Genomic DNA, 19,861 nt, shown 5'->3' with positions numbered 1-19,861 from the left:
ACAATCACCCTGTGAGGTGCGTGGGGCTGAGAGAGCTGGGACTGACCCAAGGTCACCCAGCTGGCTTCAAGTGGAGGAGTGCTACCCATCATTGTAAGAGCACACTATTTATTACTAATTTCCAAAATAAATTCCAGGTGCTGATCAGAACATCCCCGGTGACGGACACACAAGAACTCTCATGACAGCAGGTCCACTTTGTGATGATGGAAACAGGTAACAGGGGCATGCCCACATGTGATCTGGAGACCCCTGTGATGTGTACGCAACTATATACATCTGTCATGTACAAAACTGTGCTTGAAGTCGCTAGACTGCAAACCTTCCAAGTCGAAAGCAGCAGAAGGAAGCATGCATGTGTAAGATTGCAGTATACTTTAGCAACGGAAAAATCCTCCATTTAAACAGAGGTATGGCTATAAAAAGGACACAGAATACATTCAGCCAGAAAGATTTATTTTCTTCCATCCCCCTCAAAGTATAGAAATTTCTCTCTTTATGTTTAAACAGTGAGATGCAAGTGGTTGGAGGGACTGAGAGCCCCTGAGCTTTGGAGATTTGCTGTCCAGAGGATTGCAAGCCCAAAACCAAACATTTGGGAAGAAGGCTGGCCTCTCCCCTTTGGTGCTTGTAAAGATGTCACCCTGGTAGGTGAGAAGGGAGATGTTGCCAGTTAACAGGAAGACGGATGCAAGACGCAGGAGACAGATGTCCGTTGGAGGAGCAATAAGCATCTCAAATAGAGGAGGGCACGGGCAGTGCAAAATCCCATTGAGGTCTCCTGCTACTATGATATCATGAGCGCTCTCGTGGTCTTTTGTACATGTGAACTGATGGGGCAAACATCAACCCGTGCCTGGACAAGGCCATTTGCACAGCTTCAGGAGTCATAAAAAGATAACCTCATTTCAAGAGCAACTTCTTTGCATGAGTTTTGCTTTGTTCCACTTTGCTGGGGGCAACTAGCATGTATTCCTTCCTAGGATAACGCGGTTTGCAAATAGCTTCCTTCCAGCGGGGATCCCCCACCAGCCAGGGAGGGAAGGCCATATACACGAGGACTCTCCCCGTAGTGTAATTGTCCACTGAATGTTTCTCAAGCTGTCGAAAAATCAGCTCGTTCCCGCTCCGTTGCTCTCTACTTGTGACGCTCGTCACTCGAGCGTCTTCATAATGGCTTGGGCCTGCTTCAGTTCTGAAAGACAGAGGGACCATATTGTAAATCATGTTCACTAGAAGAAACATCTTTCTTGCGACAGGGCGCCAACTTTATTCCTGCAACCCCCCCCCCAAACCAATTTTGAGACCCACCCACTCCCCAGTTTTGACTTCTTGAAACCATTCGCTACGTCTAGCCTCAGACCTGCAAGTAAGACACGGAACTTCTCTGCCGATAGAGTCATTGCCACCGGTTCCACGACTCCCTTGTCAACATCCCGCACGTTTAACTTGAGGTGAACAACAGGTTCATTGACCTGCTGGAGTTCACTGGAGCTAAGAGTATAATCCACTCGCCAGGACACGGAATCCAAGCGGTTTACTGTAAACACAGAAAGACACACACAGGCATGAATGGTTAAGAAAACCATTGATCAAAAATCTGGTTCTTCTAAATTCATGGATCACCGGTCAAACTCATCCATCTAACCCTTCTGGTGTGAGTCACGAATCACAGCACCGGTGGGAGTTCCATACAGAAGAAAAAGGCCACCACAGCTTGGAAACAGACTGGCACATGGCCTCCATTAGGTAATATCTGGGTCCCAACATTTTTAAAGAAATCACAAGGGACCCACCCAACGCCAAATGAAAAAAAATTCCGAAAAAGAATGACTCTCGACTTGGCAAAGTAGTGGCTTTCAATGCCACCTTTCCATCTGAAATGCTCAAATGTTTCTTGGCTTACAAAAAAGAACAGAAGTTTCAAAAATTGCTAAAAATTGGCTAACTAAATAGAGACAGGGCAAAAGTTCAAGTTAAAAGGAGCCTCTGGAATAAAATAAGTCTTCAACTGCTGCTAAAGGTTGGGAGAGAGCGGACAGGTGCAATTCCAGAAGGAAGGCATTCCTAAAAGGTGAAATTAGCACCTGAAAACACCTTTGCATGGGTCTCCCTCCTGCCTTGCAATACAGATCCGAAATTGTGGGTTCTTACAACAGAGGCTGTCTGGATGAGTTGACGGTATGACCAGGTATGTATGATGAAGGCAGTCCTTCAATTACTCTAGACCCAAAGTCATTTAGCTATGATAATAGATCCAGAGGAGTTAGCCGTGTTAGTCTGTAGTAGCAAAATCGAAAAGAGTCCAGTAGCGCCTTTAAGACTAACCAACTTTACCGTAGCATAAGCTTTCGAGAATCACAGCTCTCTTCATCAGACGCATCTGATAAAGACAACTGTGACTCTCGACAGCTTATGCTACGGTAAAGTTGGTTCGTCTTAAAGGTGCTACTGGACTCTTTTCGATTTAGCTATGATGTTTTCTGGTTGGGCCTTGAGCAAGTTACAATAATACCGTCCGGCTTATTTTTATGAGGTTATTGGGGAGACATGGGCAAATTCAGATAGACAAGGTATCAACAGCAGCCAAGAATCTGGTGCACCAGCTCTTCGCGAGCTCCAGCCTTCCAACATCAGAAGAAAATCCAGGGCTTGACTTACACCTCAGGCTACATCCCCTAAGGCTGTCCTGCAAGGGTCCTTGCTTCTCCTCATACGATCGGCACAGACCTGTGGCATGTTCTGCAAGGCATAAGAAACCAGATCAGAGGCAAGAATTCAGCTAGTTGTCACCTCATGACCTGGATCAAAAAATTCTTCCCGACCCCAAGCACAGCAATCCAACAAACCCTAAGCCAAATCCATCTGCGCGGATCTAGAAAATGGGATTCTATTCCTGCGCGTAACGATTAACCTGTGTTGCACTACATGGGAAGAGGCAGCAAAATGAATTAACCGGTGGACATTGAGGGTGGCTCACTGGCACCCATTTCGCAGGCAGGAAATCACAGGTTCAATAGTGGGTGGGTGTGTTATGTGCTGTCAAGTCACCTCCGACCTATGGCGACCCTATGAATGAGAGACCTCCAAAACATCCGATCATTAACAGACTTGCTCAGATCTTGCAAACTGGAGGACGCGGCTTCTTTTATTGAGTCCGGTTAGGGGAACTGGTCTGGTCTACAGCAAATCAGTGCCCTAAACATTGGTTAAATCATTGTTCTAATCGTCAAAAGGATTTTAAAAGGGTATTTTGGGGGGAGCTGTGGGTATAAGATAGCCCTTGCTGGAAATTGTTTTCATAAATGGCATGGTCTGTTGGACAGGAGTTAACGATTCAAGAAAAGTCTGAGAACCAAGCTACAAGAAACAAATTACATGAGGACATGCACGTGAAGCGAGTCGCAATGTTAGCCAGGAATCTGAGTTTTAAAAGAGATCGGAGGGCTTTGTCAATTTCCCCTTTCTCCAGAGCCAGGGGAGATGGCTCTGCAGAGGGTTCCTTAATTTCCTCTTTGCCTCCTGAAGGCTCTGTCAGTTTCACTTTCCCTTCTAGGAGGTGAAGAGGAAATTAACAAGCCCTCTGAGCAGCCACCTCCCTGGCTCTGGAGAGAGGGGAAATTGACAAAGCCTTCCGATCTCTTTTAAAACTCAGCTTCCTGGCTAACATTGCTACTCCCTTAACGTGCAAGTCCTCATGTGATTCGTCTCTTGTAGCTTAGCTCTCAGTAAAAACAACCCAGCATGTGTTTAGGGGTTGAAGCCTTTATGGTAACAAGGACAGCTGAAAAAAAGTGGCATGACCCAGCAATTTGACAGGACATCCCAAAAAGAACACGGATTGAATCTGCATGTTTTGAAGTAGACATACTGAGCTCACTCTGTCTAAGGCAGATTCCTATGTTTGAGGCTGCTGCTCCAGACACCTGGAATCTCTAATAATGCCACCCACTCCAAAGACTCTCCCTTCCCCTCTTACCTTTCGGCAGCCCCAATTGCTGTAGCTCACTGGATAAAGACTCACTGTCGACATTATGCTTGGCAGCATTGGAAAGGATGAAGTTGAGGACCGCGATGGTGGCCTTGACGTCCCCAGACTCTGCAAGGTGGAAGAAAAAGAGAGACGATTATCAGCATACAAAGGAAGCAAATCAGAAGCACCATTGCAAGGATCTTGCGTATGGATGTGTTGCAACCTACAGACCAAAATGTCTCATTCTTACAGGATGCCAGAGCATCCGTTGTTGCCAGAGCCAACAATCGCTCTCATCTGTGTGGCACCTGGGGGTCATTCATTCATGGCATTTCAGTAAGAGTTACACGGTTGAATTTAACAAGTGCGTGCCCCTAAGAGAAATTGACTCAGTGGAGCACATCTTCTTTAACTGCCCAAATCATAGTAAAATTAGAGCAGAAACCATCAGTCCATTAGTAGAAAGATTCCCTGGAAGTTCAAATAAAATCAAACTTGATTATCTTTTGTCTGATCGGAATCACCAGACAGCACGTCAAGTAGCAAGATTCTGTGCCCAGGTCTACAAGCAACGTAAATCTCATAAGGCAGACTGAATGTATTTTAACCTTTTCAATAACTAATTTATGATGATTTTATTTTTTACTCCTATATTTATTCATTGTTCTCCCCCTGTATCCAGTCTCAACTGTTTTTAAACTGATTTGCAAATGGTTTTATATGTACTGGTCGCAGATTGTAACAATAAACTTGAATCGGAATCTAACAAGTGCGTGTCAATCTCAGATATCAAATATGAAGGTCATTCGAGGCAAACACCCATTAAACATTCAATCCGTGGGAGGAACACGTGATCTTGTGACTCAAAAATTCAACTCACGTGCTGGCAAAGAGAGGACTAGATGAATAAATGCCACTGAGCCTCCAAAATCTTACCCACTTCTCACAAAAGGAAAGAGTGCTCACCAAACTTAGCATCCGATGTCAGCTTTAGAATCTTTTCGTACTATAAGAGGAAAAAATAACAAATCAGTCATAGCTCTCTCAGAGCTCTCTCAGCCTGACCCACCTCACAGGGTGATTGTTGTGGGGATAATAATAACATACTTTGTAAACCACGCTGAGTGGGCATGAAGTTGTCCAGAAGGGCAGTATATAAATCAAATGTTTTTTTTTAAAAAAAGGCTTACAATGAAAGCATGCTTTCAGAAAAAATGCACATTTGAAAGTTTAGTGTCCAAGGGGGTAATACCCATATTTCTCTCAGGTGAGATTATCTTGATAGGAACTAGATGATGGAAGAACTGATCTCCCACAAGTGTTGGGTCTATGCTGACGTAGCAAGGAAGCAGAAAAAGGACTTACATCAATTCCTTCCCTGAGCAGATCTTTCAGTACCTGGGCACAGATGAGCTTTAGCTTTACTGAGGACTGGAATGAAAAAATAAAATATCCACTCAAACTTCACCAGTTACATCAGCATCTCTGTAAATTTATTACAGGAAAATTCAGGAAACAACATATTCCAACTCCTTCTGAATTTTATATTGCTGCATCAAATAAGGGATTATGGAAAATACTCCCATTCAGAAGGTTCTGTCCATTTAATTCTAACCAGAATGAGGTTGCTAATTCTGGGTTGGGGTCTTCCTGGAGATTTGGGGGTGGAGTTTGTGGAGGGTAGGGTATGATGCCATAGAGACCACCTGCCAAAGCACCCATTTTCTCCAGGGGAAATTATCTCCGTACACACAAGATCAAGTATAACTCCAGATCTCCAGACCCCACCTGGAGGTTGGCAAACCTAAGCCAGGCAGAGAGAAGCAGTTACATTCTCATATTATTTTTTTCAAGCTTGCAGGGGAAATAGCAGAAAATCACCGCTAGTTCTCCCAGCAAAGATGCAGCAATGAGCTATTGGAGCCAAGCAAATTGTAAACCAGAAGAAAAGCACCCAGGTTAATGCACCCAAACCCTATCCAAAAGAAAGTTATGTATTCTGCCCAGAAAAAGAGCTCCACCTACTATTTTGGCCAAAGTGCTGATTTCTGCCAACACCCAATCAGGGCAGTCCAAGTCGCCACAGAACCGGAACCTCTGGATGGAAGAACCAAAATTAATACCCAAGCACAAAAGCCCTCCTGTCAATCATGCCCCCCCCAAACTCCTCTTGCTAAAAGGAGCTAAAAATCCTCCTGTCAGTCATGCACCAAGCCCCTCTGTCAATCATACACCCACTCACCATGATTTCTACCACTAGCTTTCTTCCCTCTACCTTGCAAAGCTAGATCAGCTGACTCCTCTCCTCCAGCCAATCACTGAAGGGCCACAAAGGAGTCAGCTGATGCTGGAGGACAGTCAGCTGATCGAGCTCGGCTTCTGCTTTTAACCCCTCCCTGCCCGATGCAATTTGGCTGGCATAGCAGACATCTCCTAACCAAGACAATTTCCTCGTCGCTCTTGTTGCAGCCCGTTGCACAATGGTATTTTTTCATGTTAAAGGAAGATCCTCAGATTTGATAGTTACAAACTGGAAAAAAAGAAAAAAAATTGTATATCCTATTCTGTCTCCAAAAGAGAAGAGCTTCTGGAATCTTGGCTTTCATAAAAATGCAACCATAGATTTAGGGTTGCAATCAACCTGGAGGAAAAAAAAATTACTTGACCCTTCAACAGCTGAATGGGGCATTATTTACAAGGTTCTTTTATTTGCTTCCATGCCACTAAAAAACTTCACCTGCCCATTTTCACACTTTAAGCCTATATTAAAGATACAGCCCCCCTTTGTTGGCAATTCTAAATATAAACATGTGCATATAATCAAAGGCTGCCCCACCACCTCAATTTTGTAAATTACTGATGATTCTGGTATTTTACTTTTATTGCGCTGTTTATTTTGCAAGCGACTTCAACCATATACATTTGCTGCATACAAAATAAATACGAGCCAAATAAAATGAAGGGAACGCTTGCCTACCAAGCTTTGCACAGTCTCCAAAAAGTTAACAAAGATTACCTTTGCCCTTCTTTCCACAGGCCATTCTTTGAAGTGAGAGGCTGCCTCTGAAAAGCCTAGGACAGGGCAGAGCAAGGAAATGTTTTGCAAATCCTGTTCAGAGGAGTATAATTTGTTTAGAGAAGGTAATAGGTCTTTTGAAACCTGCTAGAGGTAGTTCACAAAGTAAGAGAGACAGAGGGTGAGATGTTGGCTGTACAAGACAAAGCTTTGTTGGAAAGATTTTTTTATTTTATTGGGTCAATGTAGGAAATGGTTGTTCGCATATGCAAACACCAGGTGTGAAGGGCAGAGCTGGAGATGTTCCAGAATTTCAACTGGTCTTCAATAGAAAAGAGTCCAGTAACACCTTTAAGACTAACCAACTTTACTGTAGCATAAGCTTTCGAGAATCACAGTTCTCTTCTTCAGATGCAGAAGAGAACTGCGATTCTCGAAAGCTTATGCTACAGTAAAGTTGGTTAGTCTTAAAGGTGCTACTGGACTCTCTTCTATTTTTGCTACTACAGACTAACACAGCTAACTCCTCTGGATCTAACTGATCTTCAGGCAACATAAGAAAAAGGCTGCATTCTACGAGATTTCTCACCCCAGCAATGGTTCTTGTTTATTACATTTCCCCCGCATTGACTTAGTATTGCATTGGTGAGTTCCCATGCTTCCAGGACCTTGTGTAGGAAGAAGATGGGGAAAAGGAGGAAGAGACCCACATAATTAGATTTCTATCCTGCCCTTCATCTAAAGTTTGTGGCTACTCAGAAAAAAATGGTCTGGTAAGTGAACGAGGTCCTTCTTTTGGACAGTACATTGGTCTCATACTTGTCATTCAGCAATGACAGTGCTTCCATATTTAGCCTGCAAAAAGGATTAATAAAGGTTTTGAATTGTATGATTCTAGGCAAAGAGTAGCAGTGACTTTATTAGTGTGTATTATTATTAATTACATTTCTAACCCGCCCTTCCTTGCAAGCGGGTTCAGGGCAAGGTACAAGTTATAAAAATACAATACAATATAAAACAATGGTTCATATCGTAAAATCAACAATTAAACAGATATTAACTGTCCCAAGATGGGGTCAATTCCAGGTTCCTGCCCCATCAACATACAGGGGGAGTGAAGCGGGTTAACTGAAGTAACCCAAGAGGCTTATTGTTGGCCAAGCTTGTGCACATAATAAACCAACTTCAGACACAGGTTAGCATCTCCTGAGTTTGTGCATGAGAATTTTCACTACAATAAATCTATCGGGCAGGAGGTACCCCGAGAGTCCTGCATTAGAAAAGTCATCACCAGCCTTCTGGGACTGGGACACAGTTGAACACACATCAGGTTGCCTTATATGGAATCAGACCCCAATATTGTGTATTGGCTCTCCAGGATCTCAGGCAAAACTCATATCACCTATTCCCTGGTCCTTTCAACGGGAAATGCTGGGGATTGAACTCAGAACCTTCTCCATGCTAAGCAGAGGCTATTTCACTGAGCCACAGCCACTCCCCCTAGAAAGAGATCGTGTCTTAACCATTTAAAGAACTTCCATAGGATAAGCAATGATATATACTGGAGGAGCTGAAGGGCTCGAATGAGTATGACCATTCAAGGCAACTTGTTGGCTATGGCTTATGGCTTCTAGTTCTGCTAAACTCCTGTAGTAGTGATGGAGCTTTGTTTTTTTCCTTTAACTGTACAGAAATACTTACTTACAAACCTATAGGCTAATCCAAGATTTGGTTGAAGGACATCAAAGAAATGGAGGAGGGTCTTAAAAAGAGTAACAAGATTGCCCCCTACCCCGAACTGCACAGGAAAGCGCTGCTACAGAGAGAGAATTGGTTCTGTTGACCCTATTGTGGTTTTAATAGGAAATCTGAATACTGTAGAGGTAACTAGTCGACTTGGAAAGATCCTTTGCCTTCAAACCACACCTGCTCTAAGAGAACACCTGCTCTAAGAGAACACAAGAGTTCCTTTGGTAATCTTCTGTTCAAGTTTTGATTGCCTGTACCTGAAGCATTCAAGATGTGGTCCACCCTGTTCAAGTTTCTTCCCAGACAAGTCAACAAGACACAGACAAGTTTGGTTGAGTTTTATTTATTTATGTTTTTTACATCAAGGTATCTTAAGGAGAACTTGATCGCTTCTTGGACAAGAGGAGAATTGCTAGAGTCAGGGCCAGTACCATAGCAATAGACATCAGGACCAGCCCCACCATCAGCGCAGGCATTGAAAAGCTCCCTATGAACAAGAGCACAAGAGTTATGTCAACCTTTGCCCTAAGCCAGCATAAGACGTCCAATGAACGATGCTATAGTACAGAATCAAAAGGACAATGTGGACAAGATACCTAAATAGAGTTTATGTGGGGCCTGGACATCTCCTAGAATTACAACTGATGTCTGGACTACAAACGCCTTGGAGAAAATGGTTGTTTTGGGAGGTGGAGGCATTCTAACCCTGTTGAGGCTCCCCCCCCTTTCCAAACCCCCCCTTCCACCCACCCACCCCTAAATCTCCAGGAATTTTTCAACCCACAGTTGGCAGCTATGGCTATAAAAAAACGTAATGAGTGGAATTAGAATGTTATAAAAACAGAATACCTAGAACAATCATTGCAACAGACTACAACCCTATTCCTTTATAAAGGTGCCCCCCACCCCCGGACTGTTCCATTCTTAGATCAAGATGGGTAGCTGTGTTAGTTTGTCTGTAGCAGTAGAAGAGAACAAGAGTCCAGTAGCACCTATAAGGCTAGCAAAATTTGTGGTCAGGTATGAGCTTTCGTGCGACTAAATTTTGTCTTACAGGTGCTACTGGACTCTTGCACTTTTCTACCGTTCCATTCTTCTATAGTGCTAATATCTTTTAAAAAACGCCTTCCTAAACATTACTGTTTTGCACATTCTGCAGGATCATAGAAGCATGGAGGGGGGGGGATCTTTCTGCCTACCTTAGGCCAGCCATGCCACAAGGTTGGGGCCACCATAGAGAATGCGTGAGAAAAGGTTCTTGCTAGTCTTACCCATTTGAGAATGGAAGAGGGCTATCCGAATGTCCAGCCTCTTCCACCACGATTCTGGTCTCTGCAGATTCTTATGTCTGCAGCCAAATTTGTAGATCTATTCCCACTCCACCCCTCAACTAGCCCACCTTCTTAGAGTATTAACATTCCAACACACCATATTCAGCAGTTGCGTCTGCTGCCTGACTTTGGAGGCCCAGCCCCAGAGAACTCCTGGAAGCCATGTATGCATCTAGGATGACGATGGGACCTAGTGTAACATCCATCTCCACTTCTTTCTTCTGTGGGTCTGCATTGGAGCAAAGTTCAACAAGACATCTTTAATTTTAGAGGGGTTATACTACTACAAGTGCTCGTTTTTTAAGGGGGTCATTACATCAAAATCAAAGCATTTCCCCCACCGTTGTGGAACTTACCATGTTTGGGAGCCGCGTCTCTGCCAACTCGCCTCCCTGTACCCCATCTGTCCCAAGAATTGGCTCTTCTTGGTGCGCCACCAATTGGTCCACAGTTCCCGGTTTCACAGCAGCTGCAGATATCCCTAGTACCTTCTACTGGAATCCAGCTGGAATACAAGAGGAGAGGAAGACTCCAAGTCAACCATAACACTAAATTTCATACAGACCCTTTTCCAGTAGAGTCTTCTCCGTGTGGTGAGGGGTTACTCCCTGCACCTCTAACCTTTCCCCATAATATTTTAACACACACCCCTTCAAGAAGTTCAGGGTGGTGTAACATGCTTTCAACCAGGGCTCATTTCGAGAGGGAACGCACAGGTGGCCCCGCCCACCTGACTCTCGGCCATTTGGGGCCCGTTTCAGCCTGGATTGGGGCCAAAACCGGCCCAGATTGGGCCTCCGGCGGGTGGTGGATCACTCTCTCGCTCATCAGCGGCCTGATCCTGACCATTTTGGGCCCCTTCTCAACCATTTTCAGCCTCTTTTTGACATTTTGGGCCCAATTTCGGCCCTGAATTGCCAGGATTGGGTCCAAAACAGCCAGAATAGGTGATGTCAGGGGGTGTGGCATATGCAAATCAGTTATACTAATGACACTTCCGGTGATGGCAAGAGGCATGGCATATGCTAATGAGTTATGCTAATGAGTTCCTCCCACTCTTTTTCTACGAAATGTCCCCAGCCCTCAACCACTCTGGGTAGCGTCAATCGAGTGACTGACCCAAGGTCCCCCAGTGAGCTTCATGATTGACAGTGGACCAGCTGTAGGCCAGCCAGGGAGAATCACGAAATGGAGGAAGATGAGGTGGCAGAGACATGGCTGCCATATAGGGTTACCAGCCTCCAGGGTGTAGCTGGAGATCTCCTGGAATTACAACTGATCTCCGGGCAACAGAGATCAGTTCCCCTGGAGAAAATGGCTGCCATGAAGGGTGAACTCTATGGCATTATACCCCATTGAGGCCCCTCCCCTTCCCAAACTCCGCCTTCTCCAAGCTCCACCCCCCAAATCTCCATGAATTTCCGAACCTGAACCTGGCAGCCCTACTGCCATACAATTCATGTTCCATAGGGGTGGGAAAAGGTCAGCCATAAAGGTCACTTGGGGGAGTGGGGCTTTGAACCTGCATCTCCCAGGTTCTAATCCAAATCAACATTACACCATCCTGCATTACTCAGTTCCCTTGGACCCTAGTGATCCATCCAGCAGTTAACTCTCCATATCTTTTGGAAGCTCCAGGTTTAGTGCCAACCTTGTTAGAAAGGGGAATAGGAAAACAAGGGCAGCGATTCGAGCTGGCATATTCCCCTTCCCTTCCTATACAGATGTAGATCGGCTCACTCACATGTTGTTAGCTTTGCTGAAAGAACAAGCTTTTGTAACGGGATCCGGCACATGATCAAGAGCAGTCACTTTCAAATGACAAGTTATGTAGATCTAGAAGCCAAGAGATTTAAAAAAAAACCTCATTACAAAGATTTGTTAACTTTTAATATGAAACCATTTCAAATTTCAACAGAAGTTTGTACATTTTGGAAATGACATGTTTGTCATTTGTACAAAGCTCTTTTTCAAACTCTGTCTTTTCGTAACCAAAGCCCCGTAATTTTTTATCTGATTTAAACCTTTCTAGAAGCTGGACATAGAAAAACCATTGACATTTTAACCTTTAGCTATTAAACCTCCCCTTTTTTTCAATTTACAATCTCCTTGTGAGAATTCTAGTAAGTCTCCATAAGTCGGCTATCCCTGTTCAATAGTTATTTCACCTGTATTCATATCCTGTTTTGAACATTTTAACCTGCCAGAATTGATACAAATTCTTCTATGTTACCCTAAACTCAGAAAAGATGTAGGAATACCTTTAAGACAACAAAATTGTTTATACCGATTAATATATTACAATTGTTCTTTTTGAAAAACCCAGATACTAGGAGCGGTAGAACAAAATTAGAGTCCAGTAACATCTTAAAGACCACCAAAATGTTGACTTTGAATCAGAACTGTCAGATAATACGACAATACAACTGTCAGATACTCTTATACCTTGGAAAATTTTGCTGATCTTTATGGCACTACTGGACTCGAATTTTGTTCTACTGTGGTCTAACGTTGCTACACACCTGAAAACTATGGGGTGGAGGGAAAGCCACAAAGAATAAACTATCCTTGTGTTTCTACTTAGGCCAAACTGTAAGCCCAAGGTCTCACCAAGTCTCGAGGATCTCCCATAAACCTGAAGACATCTACTGTGAACCGCAGCGAATCTTCTGTAACCCTTCGCGATAGGAAGGTAGAGCTGGAATCTGATCTCCCATCAACAAGGCAGCTGGAAGACAAGATGGCCGACAACACTGTTTCCTATCTCATAAAAAATTTCCAGTCCTCCTGGTGCAGCTCAGCGTAGACTCTAGGAAGTTCTTACCCGTTGTAGTCAATGATAGCGTATCGGGGACTGGAATCCCTCTCGGGGCTCAAGGTGGCTACACAGGTGTCAACAAACAGCCTCAGAGCTACATGGTTCTCACCATTCACTGTTGCCTGGATGTTCATAACATCTCCCAGTTGGTATCCATTGGAGGCTCTCTCAGCACTCCAGTCATCTGGGAAAAGAGTTCGTTACTTGAAAGGCACTCAGACAAAGACCCGTGATGTTATACAGTGATCCGCCATCATGGTGCCCAATGGGTTCCCATGCACTCATTTGCTTCTGCCCCCAGAGCAAAGAGCTTTGGCTTTCTTCCCCCCCTTAGGAACAGCACGTGCTTCAAAAGATCCCCTGGGGCATTACCTTTGGGAGCACCATGCCTTTATCGTATGACAACACTTTGCTTGAAACTTCTCAATGCAGTGATATTGACTTCAGTTCGTCCGGCAGCCATTTTGCAGCCCCTGCTCCTACCAGCCTCTCTCAACATTCCAGAAATGCCCATACGCTCAACAAGGTTGGAGACTCCTGGTGTAGGCTATCAGATTAGGACCTGGGAGACCCAAGTTCAAAACTCCAACCGTAAAGTTTGGACCAGGCATTGTATCAACCTCACAGAGCTGTTGTGAGGCTTAAACAAAGGGAGGTGTATTAAGAGTTTACAGAAAGGCAGGATAAAGACAGATGGAGCAATCCAGTGCAGATTGTGTAAAAGAGAGGTGAGGAGCTCTAGTTATTGCTGTAACTCAGTGGAAGAGCATCTGCTTGGTTTGCAGAAAGTCCCAGGTATACGACCATCTTTGCAGTGTAGATAGGAAGGTGCTTCTATTTACTTATCTCTACCAAGATCTCAGAAGCTAAGCAGGGTTGGCCTCGGTTGGTAATTGGACGGGAGACCTCCAACAAAGACCAGGGTTGCAGAGGCTGGCAATGGCAAACACATCTGTTAGTCTCTTGCCATAAAAATCCCACCAGGGGTCGCCATAAGTCAACACTGACTTGAGGGCTGTCTCCACCACCACCACCACCGCATACAGCCAAGCTGAGACGGAGCTAGCCAGGAGGGAAAAAATTGTATAACAAGATTCCACTGCATCGTATACAGGGGGTGGGTGGTCAGAGAGACAATAGCTGCCATGAGGCATAAGAGCACCAACCAAAAATGTAGGGGGCATCATTGGATTCATACAGCAACTTGCCACAAGGCATTTACGGCAGCGGTTCTCTATTTAAATTACATTGACTGTCATCTCCAGAACAGAGGGTTGGAAACATTAAATTAAAACCATACAAGCTGGAGGAATGCAAGGAATTATGGAGGTGGGGCCAGTTCAGAACCTTTACAGATCCCCTCCTCTTAAGTTCTCAAGGATTTAAGTACACGCTTTTCTCCCCCCTTTTTTCTTTTGACTTGATTCCATTAATCAATTCTATTAATTCCATTTTCTTTTGACTAAATTCCTTTTCTTTTGACTTGATTCCATATTTAGACCTCTGGTTGATTTTTTCCTTTATCTGTGCCCTTGGGCAAATGGGTCCCTTAGTAAAGAAAGACCCTCCCCACTTTGTTTTGGAGAACCAACTTGGTGTAATGGTTAAGAGCCGCAGGACTCTAATCTGGAGAGCCAGGTTTGATTCCCCACTCCTCTGCTTGAAGCCAGCTGGGTGACCTTGGGTCAGTCACAGCTCTCTCAGAGCTCTCTCAGTCCCACCCACCTCACAGGGTGATTGTTGTAAGGATAATAGCACACTTTGTAAACTTCTGTGAGAGGGTGTTAAGCTGTCCTGAAGGGCAGTATATAAATTGAATGTTATTGTTATTATTATTGTTTTGAGGTGGCCTGATGGGTGGTTTCAGTAGGGGTCCACTGGACTGACCTCACAGATGGCGCATTTAAACTCCACTCACCATTCATTAAATGCAAGGAGAAGCTCAGCTTTTGTTCGGCAGAAAAAGTGGAGCTGAAGGGAATCCAGGTTGGCTTGATGGCTTTACTGCTCACATTGTTCTTCCTAGGAAGGAGGAATTTCAATGAAAGGAAGATCCGACCGCAAAGTACAGCAGGGTGCACAATCAACCACCCCTTTCCACAAATCACCTTGGATAGTGACACTCAATAGGAACTTCAGCCGAGTTGGTCCTTATCACCACAGCATTGCTACCATGGGTAGGTTTGTAGTACAAGCTGATGCTGTACACCAAGGAGTCTGGAGTAATCTGTGTGAAACAAGGCAACGTTGAATTAGGAGGCCGGAGCAATCCTCTGTTCATGGATAACAATTTTATCTGGATTGCAAATACTGAGAGCCTCTCATGGAGACGCCGATAACAATCTTGCTCTGAGCATTGCAACCTAGCCTGGGACAGTCATGGGAGTGCCTTCTACCACCTTCGCTCTGAGAAATAAGGCTACCTGTTTAGTAGCACCCAAAGTTTAGGTAAGGCAGCATGTTTCCTAGGGAAGGACAAACCCTTAGAAGACAAACAGTTAACACAAGGTCTTGCACTGTTTTATTAGACACTTATTAGACACATTATTGCTCTGTTTTATAGGCCCCTCAATAATAACCACAACTTTGCTTATATACCGCTCCTCTAGACGTTAGTGCCCCACTCAGAGCAGTGAACAAAGTAAGTGTTATAATTATTCCCAGAATACAACTGGGGAGCTGGGGCTGAGAGGAATGGCTTCCCCAAGGCCACCTGCAGAGCTCATGGCAGTAGTGGGAGTCGAATCAGCAGAGTGCCGATTCCCAGCCCAACCACTAATAATAATAACTGTGCTTATATGCTGCTCCTCTAGTGCTCCAGTCAGAACAGTGAACATAGTCATTGTTGTTATCCCCACAATACAGCTGGGGCTGAGAGGAGTGGCTTTCCCAAGGCCACCTGCGGAGCTCATGGCAGGAGTGGAATTCGAACCAGCAGAGCGTTGGTTTGTAGCCCAACCACTTAACTGCTGTGCTACAATAGCTCACTAGTTTTAAATGGCAGCTGTTAACCGGCTTAAGATGGAGGAGCTGTACACTGTGCAGCATATATTTTATACTGATTCCTTTTTTCAGTGGGGAATGAAGTAGCTTACGATAGTCTGCTTGGTTTCAGTCTTCTGCAATCCAAATCCTGTTGCATTGTTTATTGGAGGTCCTATTCTGGTGATTGCATCAACTTACATTGTGTAATGCACCTTGAGTCTCAGTGAGAAAGACAGACTGCTGACATCCTCCTTTCCTTCATTTTATCTTAACAGCTACCTTGTGAGGTGGGTGAGGCTGACAGAGCGACTAGCAACTAGTTTAGGAGTCACCCAGCAAGCTTCTTTGGCAGAATGGTGAGCTGGAACTGGGTCTCTCAGGTCTTCTCCTGGAGTTTATACCTACAGAATTACTCTTGTTCTTACAGGTTGTGTGACTGGGAAAAGTTACGAGATTTATAATCATATCTGACGTTGTCAGAGCTGAGCCTTGCCAGTAAGTTTGCAAAGTCAGCCACGGTCAGAAACTTTCAGTACTGTGTTAAGTTTCTTGGTGAGAATACCACCTGTCTCCCAGCAAGGGGAAACCTTCTGGAATTATTTAACCTGAAGCATACCAGCACAGAGTAACAGAACACTAATAAAAAGACAACAAGACGTTACCTGCAAGGTGCTGCCGCATTCATGGAGACCAGCTTCAAGGATCACCGTGTTCTCAGCAGCGTTGAGGGAGGTGTGTTTGCAGCCAGAAGAACCCAGGCTCAGGTCTGCAGCTTGGATCAGCCTCCCAGAGCCAAACAGGTCCCTGTTTACAGTGACTACCACTTGGGCCTCCCCACACTGTACCGAAACAGGGGTCAAGGTGGACAGGGCTCTAGCCTGAGAAACGTCCACTCTGCCCCAAGAATTACGCTCAGAAGAGAAAGGACGGTAGGGCTGCCCGACAGGTGGCGCAGTTGGAGGGAACCAGGCAGCCACACCTCCTGAGAAATCCCAGGGGCTGAAAGATGCTACCCCGCTGACAATCCAACAAAGGAAAGCCCCACCAAATGTCACCAAGAACCCCATCCTGCTTGCCTCCAGAGAGCCAGCATTAAGCAGCGTTGGCATCCTGGAGACCTTTATACGTTGCCCGAAGCCCCTTCTCACCTAATTCACCCAATCACATCTGTTCACCGCTTCAATCAGACCCAGCTGCAGTCAATACCAGCTGATGGGAAATGAAAGCGGTCTCTTTGAGCTCCAACTCTGAAGCCACTTTGGAAATTTGCATCAGTCGGTGATGTTATTTGATGAGAGCTGAAGGCTGCTTCTGCCTTAGGGTGCTGCAGTCGTAGAGAATGGGGCTTCTGTAGCTTTAAGTGCTGTCTGGGAAGTTGGACAGAACGGCTTGGTCATGCCACAGAGCTGTACAGGTGGGAAAAGCTGCAGCCCCTAAAATTCTCTCTTGCCGGCCATGGCAATTGTTGCCTGCCAAGGCGGGTATTAAAGAAGTGCAATCTACAACAGGCAAAAGAATTTGGGGACCTGTTCCAGAAGGGACTGCTGTGGAAAATCTGCTTCATGCCTTGCTGTGGGATTAATTTATGGGATTTGCTGCCTCCGGAAAGGGTGAGAGCCACAAGTTTTTATGGCTTTAAAAGGGGACCACACAAATGCACAGAGAAGTCCCTTGGTGACTAGTTTTTACTTTGCCTTTCTTCTCAATGGGGACCCAAAGTGGATTAAGGTTTTTCTCTCCTCCTGAACTCTATTCTCACAACAACCCTGTGAGGTAGGCTAGGTTGAAAGTGCGTGATTAGCCAACATCCGCCAGCAAGCTCTTTTGGGGGAGCTGTGATTTAAACCCGGCTCTCCTATATGCTTCTCTGATATTCTAACCACCACATCACACTGGCTCTATTAGCTGTGATGGCTACATGGAGCCTCCATTTTCAGAGGCAGTAGCCTTCTGAAGATCCGCTCTGAAGAACAAAGAGCAGAGGGGTGCTTGATCTCTGTGCCTAGCTTACAGGCCTTCTGGGAGCATTTGATTAGCCATAGGGTGAAACACGACGCTGGATTTTGATGGACTTGTGGGCTGATACAGCATTTATTTACAGTGAAATCTTAAACAGAGTTGCTCCAGCGTAAGCCTGTTGAAATCAATGGGCTTAAACTGGAGTAACTCTGCTTAGGATTTTACTGTTACTTTTATTATTAATACCCTTCTTTGTCCCCAACGGAGAACTAATGTGGCCTACCACATTCTGCCTGCCTCTATTTTATCCTCACCACAGCCCTGTGAGGTAGGTTAGGCTGAGAGTGACTGGCCCAAGGTCACCTAGCAAGCTTTCATGGCAGAGTGGGGGGTCGAACCCAGGCCTCCCAGATCCTAGCCCAACCACTCTAGCCACTATACCATTCTCGCTACTCTTCCTTATAAATTTCTTCCTCCCTGCTGGAGTAATGCTGCAAGCTTTAGTTCATGGAACTCGTCCTTTGCAGACATTAGAAATAAAACAGAAGTAACTTTATTTAAATTGCACAGGTCTCGTTGATTGACTGACGGTAGGCTGTCTCTTGAGAAAGGGGCTTCAGCAGTTACCTTCACGCTCAGCTCCAAATCATATTTTCATTGGAGTCTGTTGTTAACCGATCTATGATGCTGGCTCGTAAAACAGAGGCTCAGCCGTTAAATTTACTCTGCAGGGTTGTTATGAGAATAAAACAGAGAGGCAAAGTGTATATGGGGACTTGGGTTCTGCAGTGTTGTGTATATGGACGGGGGAGGTAGGCATCATATTTGGAAAACAGACTAGCCAGACCACTTTATTGATTCAAATAAATGGAGAAATCATATGAACAATTGGACAAGTCCCAAAATTGTAAGATTTCTGACTTAAACAACAGAACACTCAGGGTTTATAATAATGTCAGATTGCATAGACTTCATAAAGCATCTACCATACATGGGGTATACCGTATGCCTAACACCTTAAATCAGGGAAAGAACAACATAACCGTATAACATCCATTCTTATACCATTTGATAAGTGCTGTAGTGACAGAGAATGAGGCTTTTATCTTATACCATCCATTCTTATCTTCCATCCATTCAAGCGGTGGAAATTTCCAAGTGAGTGGATAATTGTACTCTGGCTTCTCTTCAGATCCTATAAATTATAACAGTCTATGGAAACAACGCCTTGAGTGTGTTCAGCTACTAGTAAGCCATAGAAATATTTTAAAGCATTTTGGTTAATTGATTATTGCTAACTGACCGTCTTGACAGAAGACAAACATTTCCTGTTTTTCGCTGCAAAAGCACAGTCTTTTTCTTTTGCTTTGTGGCCGCTGCTTGCAGCTTCTGAGAATTAGTGAGAACAGTTTCAAAGTGAGAACTTTGCAACACCTGCAGCCCTCCCCACTCCCCGTGACTACAACAGCTTCTAGATCAGATGGAGAATTTTAATCCAAAGATCTGAGACTTTTAGTGAATTAAACTTATCGAGATTTATACCCTTGTCCAGACAAGGCCTGGAGACCTTTCATTTCCATGGCAGTATTATACAAAAAATGTGAATGACAGAATGCAGGATTGATGGTAAGTTTATATTTCAGCTTTGTAGGGAAGACAGGGGCAGTCTTGCTGCAATAGCCAAAATATTCTGGAAATTGGCAGCACAGCAAAGAGGTCATAGATACTTGGAAAGAGTGCTTATTTAGCTGAAAGCGTATCCTGTTTGACTGGGATAGGGGCCAACATTCTCTAGCCATGAAAGGCCTGTGCTGTGAGCCAGTGAAGAAAAAAAGGGCTTAGGCCATTGCACATCCACAGACACGAGGGCCTCAAAGGCCTTCCTTGCTAGATAGGACTGCAGCCAGGCTTGCCCAACGTGATGTCCACCGAGTTTTTAGAAAACGCATGGGGCCAGGTGGGGCTTTTGCAAAGTATGGCTTCAGATTGGCCATTAATTAATTGGCTGTCCAGATTTTTAAAAACATTGC

General features: G+C 44.7%; 2 protein-coding genes across 2 annotated transcripts; both read right to left on the bottom strand.

Annotated features, from left to right (window-relative positions):
• Positions 1-449: 449 nt before the first annotated feature.
• On the bottom strand, positions 450-6,267 carry COMMD4 (COMM domain containing 4). Its single transcript, XM_055002739.1, has 8 exons — positions 6,216-6,267; positions 5,999-6,070; positions 5,339-5,404; positions 4,940-4,979; positions 3,980-4,099; positions 2,662-2,742; positions 1,364-1,540; positions 450-1,195 (listed from the first exon to the last, which is right to left on the bottom strand). The coding sequence occupies exons 1-8, from the start codon at positions 6,216-6,218 to the stop codon at positions 1,155-1,157; spliced, it is 600 nt and encodes a 199-aa protein (XP_054858714.1). The 5' UTR covers positions 6,219-6,267; the 3' UTR covers positions 450-1,154.
• A 2,842-nt stretch (positions 6,268-9,109) lies between these two features.
• LOC129345270 (zona pellucida sperm-binding protein 3-like) lies at positions 9,110-16,939 on the bottom strand. Its single transcript, XM_055002308.1, has 9 exons — positions 16,535-16,939; positions 14,996-15,114; positions 14,806-14,909; positions 12,894-13,071; positions 12,680-12,797; positions 11,814-11,905; positions 10,426-10,574; positions 10,167-10,298; positions 9,110-9,225 (listed from the first exon to the last, which is right to left on the bottom strand). The coding sequence occupies exons 1-9, from the start codon at positions 16,937-16,939 to the stop codon at positions 9,110-9,112; spliced, it is 1,413 nt and encodes a 470-aa protein (XP_054858283.1).
• Between the last annotated feature and the right edge of the window lie 2,922 nt (positions 16,940-19,861).

This window comes from Eublepharis macularius, chromosome 18, assembly GCF_028583425.1.
Source record: "Eublepharis macularius isolate TG4126 chromosome 18, MPM_Emac_v1.0, whole genome shotgun sequence".
Classification (NCBI taxonomy): Eukaryota; Metazoa; Chordata; class Lepidosauria; order Squamata; family Eublepharidae; genus Eublepharis; species Eublepharis macularius.
Note: the sequence above shows the minus strand (reverse complement) of the source record. Positions and strands in the feature narration are given on the sequence as shown.

What these genes read in the sequence shown, in the direction of transcription:
- COMMD4 (XM_055002739.1), bottom strand. An exon ending in GACATCGGATGCTAAGTTTG is followed by an intron (nt 4,100 to 4,939) that starts GTGAGCACTCTT and finishes TCCACCTTGCAG; the next exon opens with AGTCTGGGGACGTCAAGGCC. An exon ending in GCAATTGGGGCTGCCGAAAG is followed by an intron (nt 2,743 to 3,979) that starts GTAAGAGGGGAA and finishes TATGCCTTGCAG; the next exon opens with AACATGCCACAGGTCTGTGC.
- LOC129345270 (XM_055002308.1), bottom strand. Translation starts at nt 16,939, where the DNA reads ATGGGGTTCTTGGTGACATTTGGTGGGGCTTTCCTTTGTTGGATTGTC. An exon ending in ATTGAGTGTCACTATCCAAG is followed by an intron (nt 14,910 to 14,995) that starts GTGATTTGTGGA and finishes CCTCCTTCCTAG; the next exon opens with GAAGAACAATGTGAGCAGTA. An exon ending in TTCAGCAAAGCTAACAACAT is followed by an intron (nt 10,575 to 11,813) that starts GTGAGTGAGCCG and finishes CTTGTATTCCAG; the next exon opens with CTGGATTCCAGTAGAAGGTA.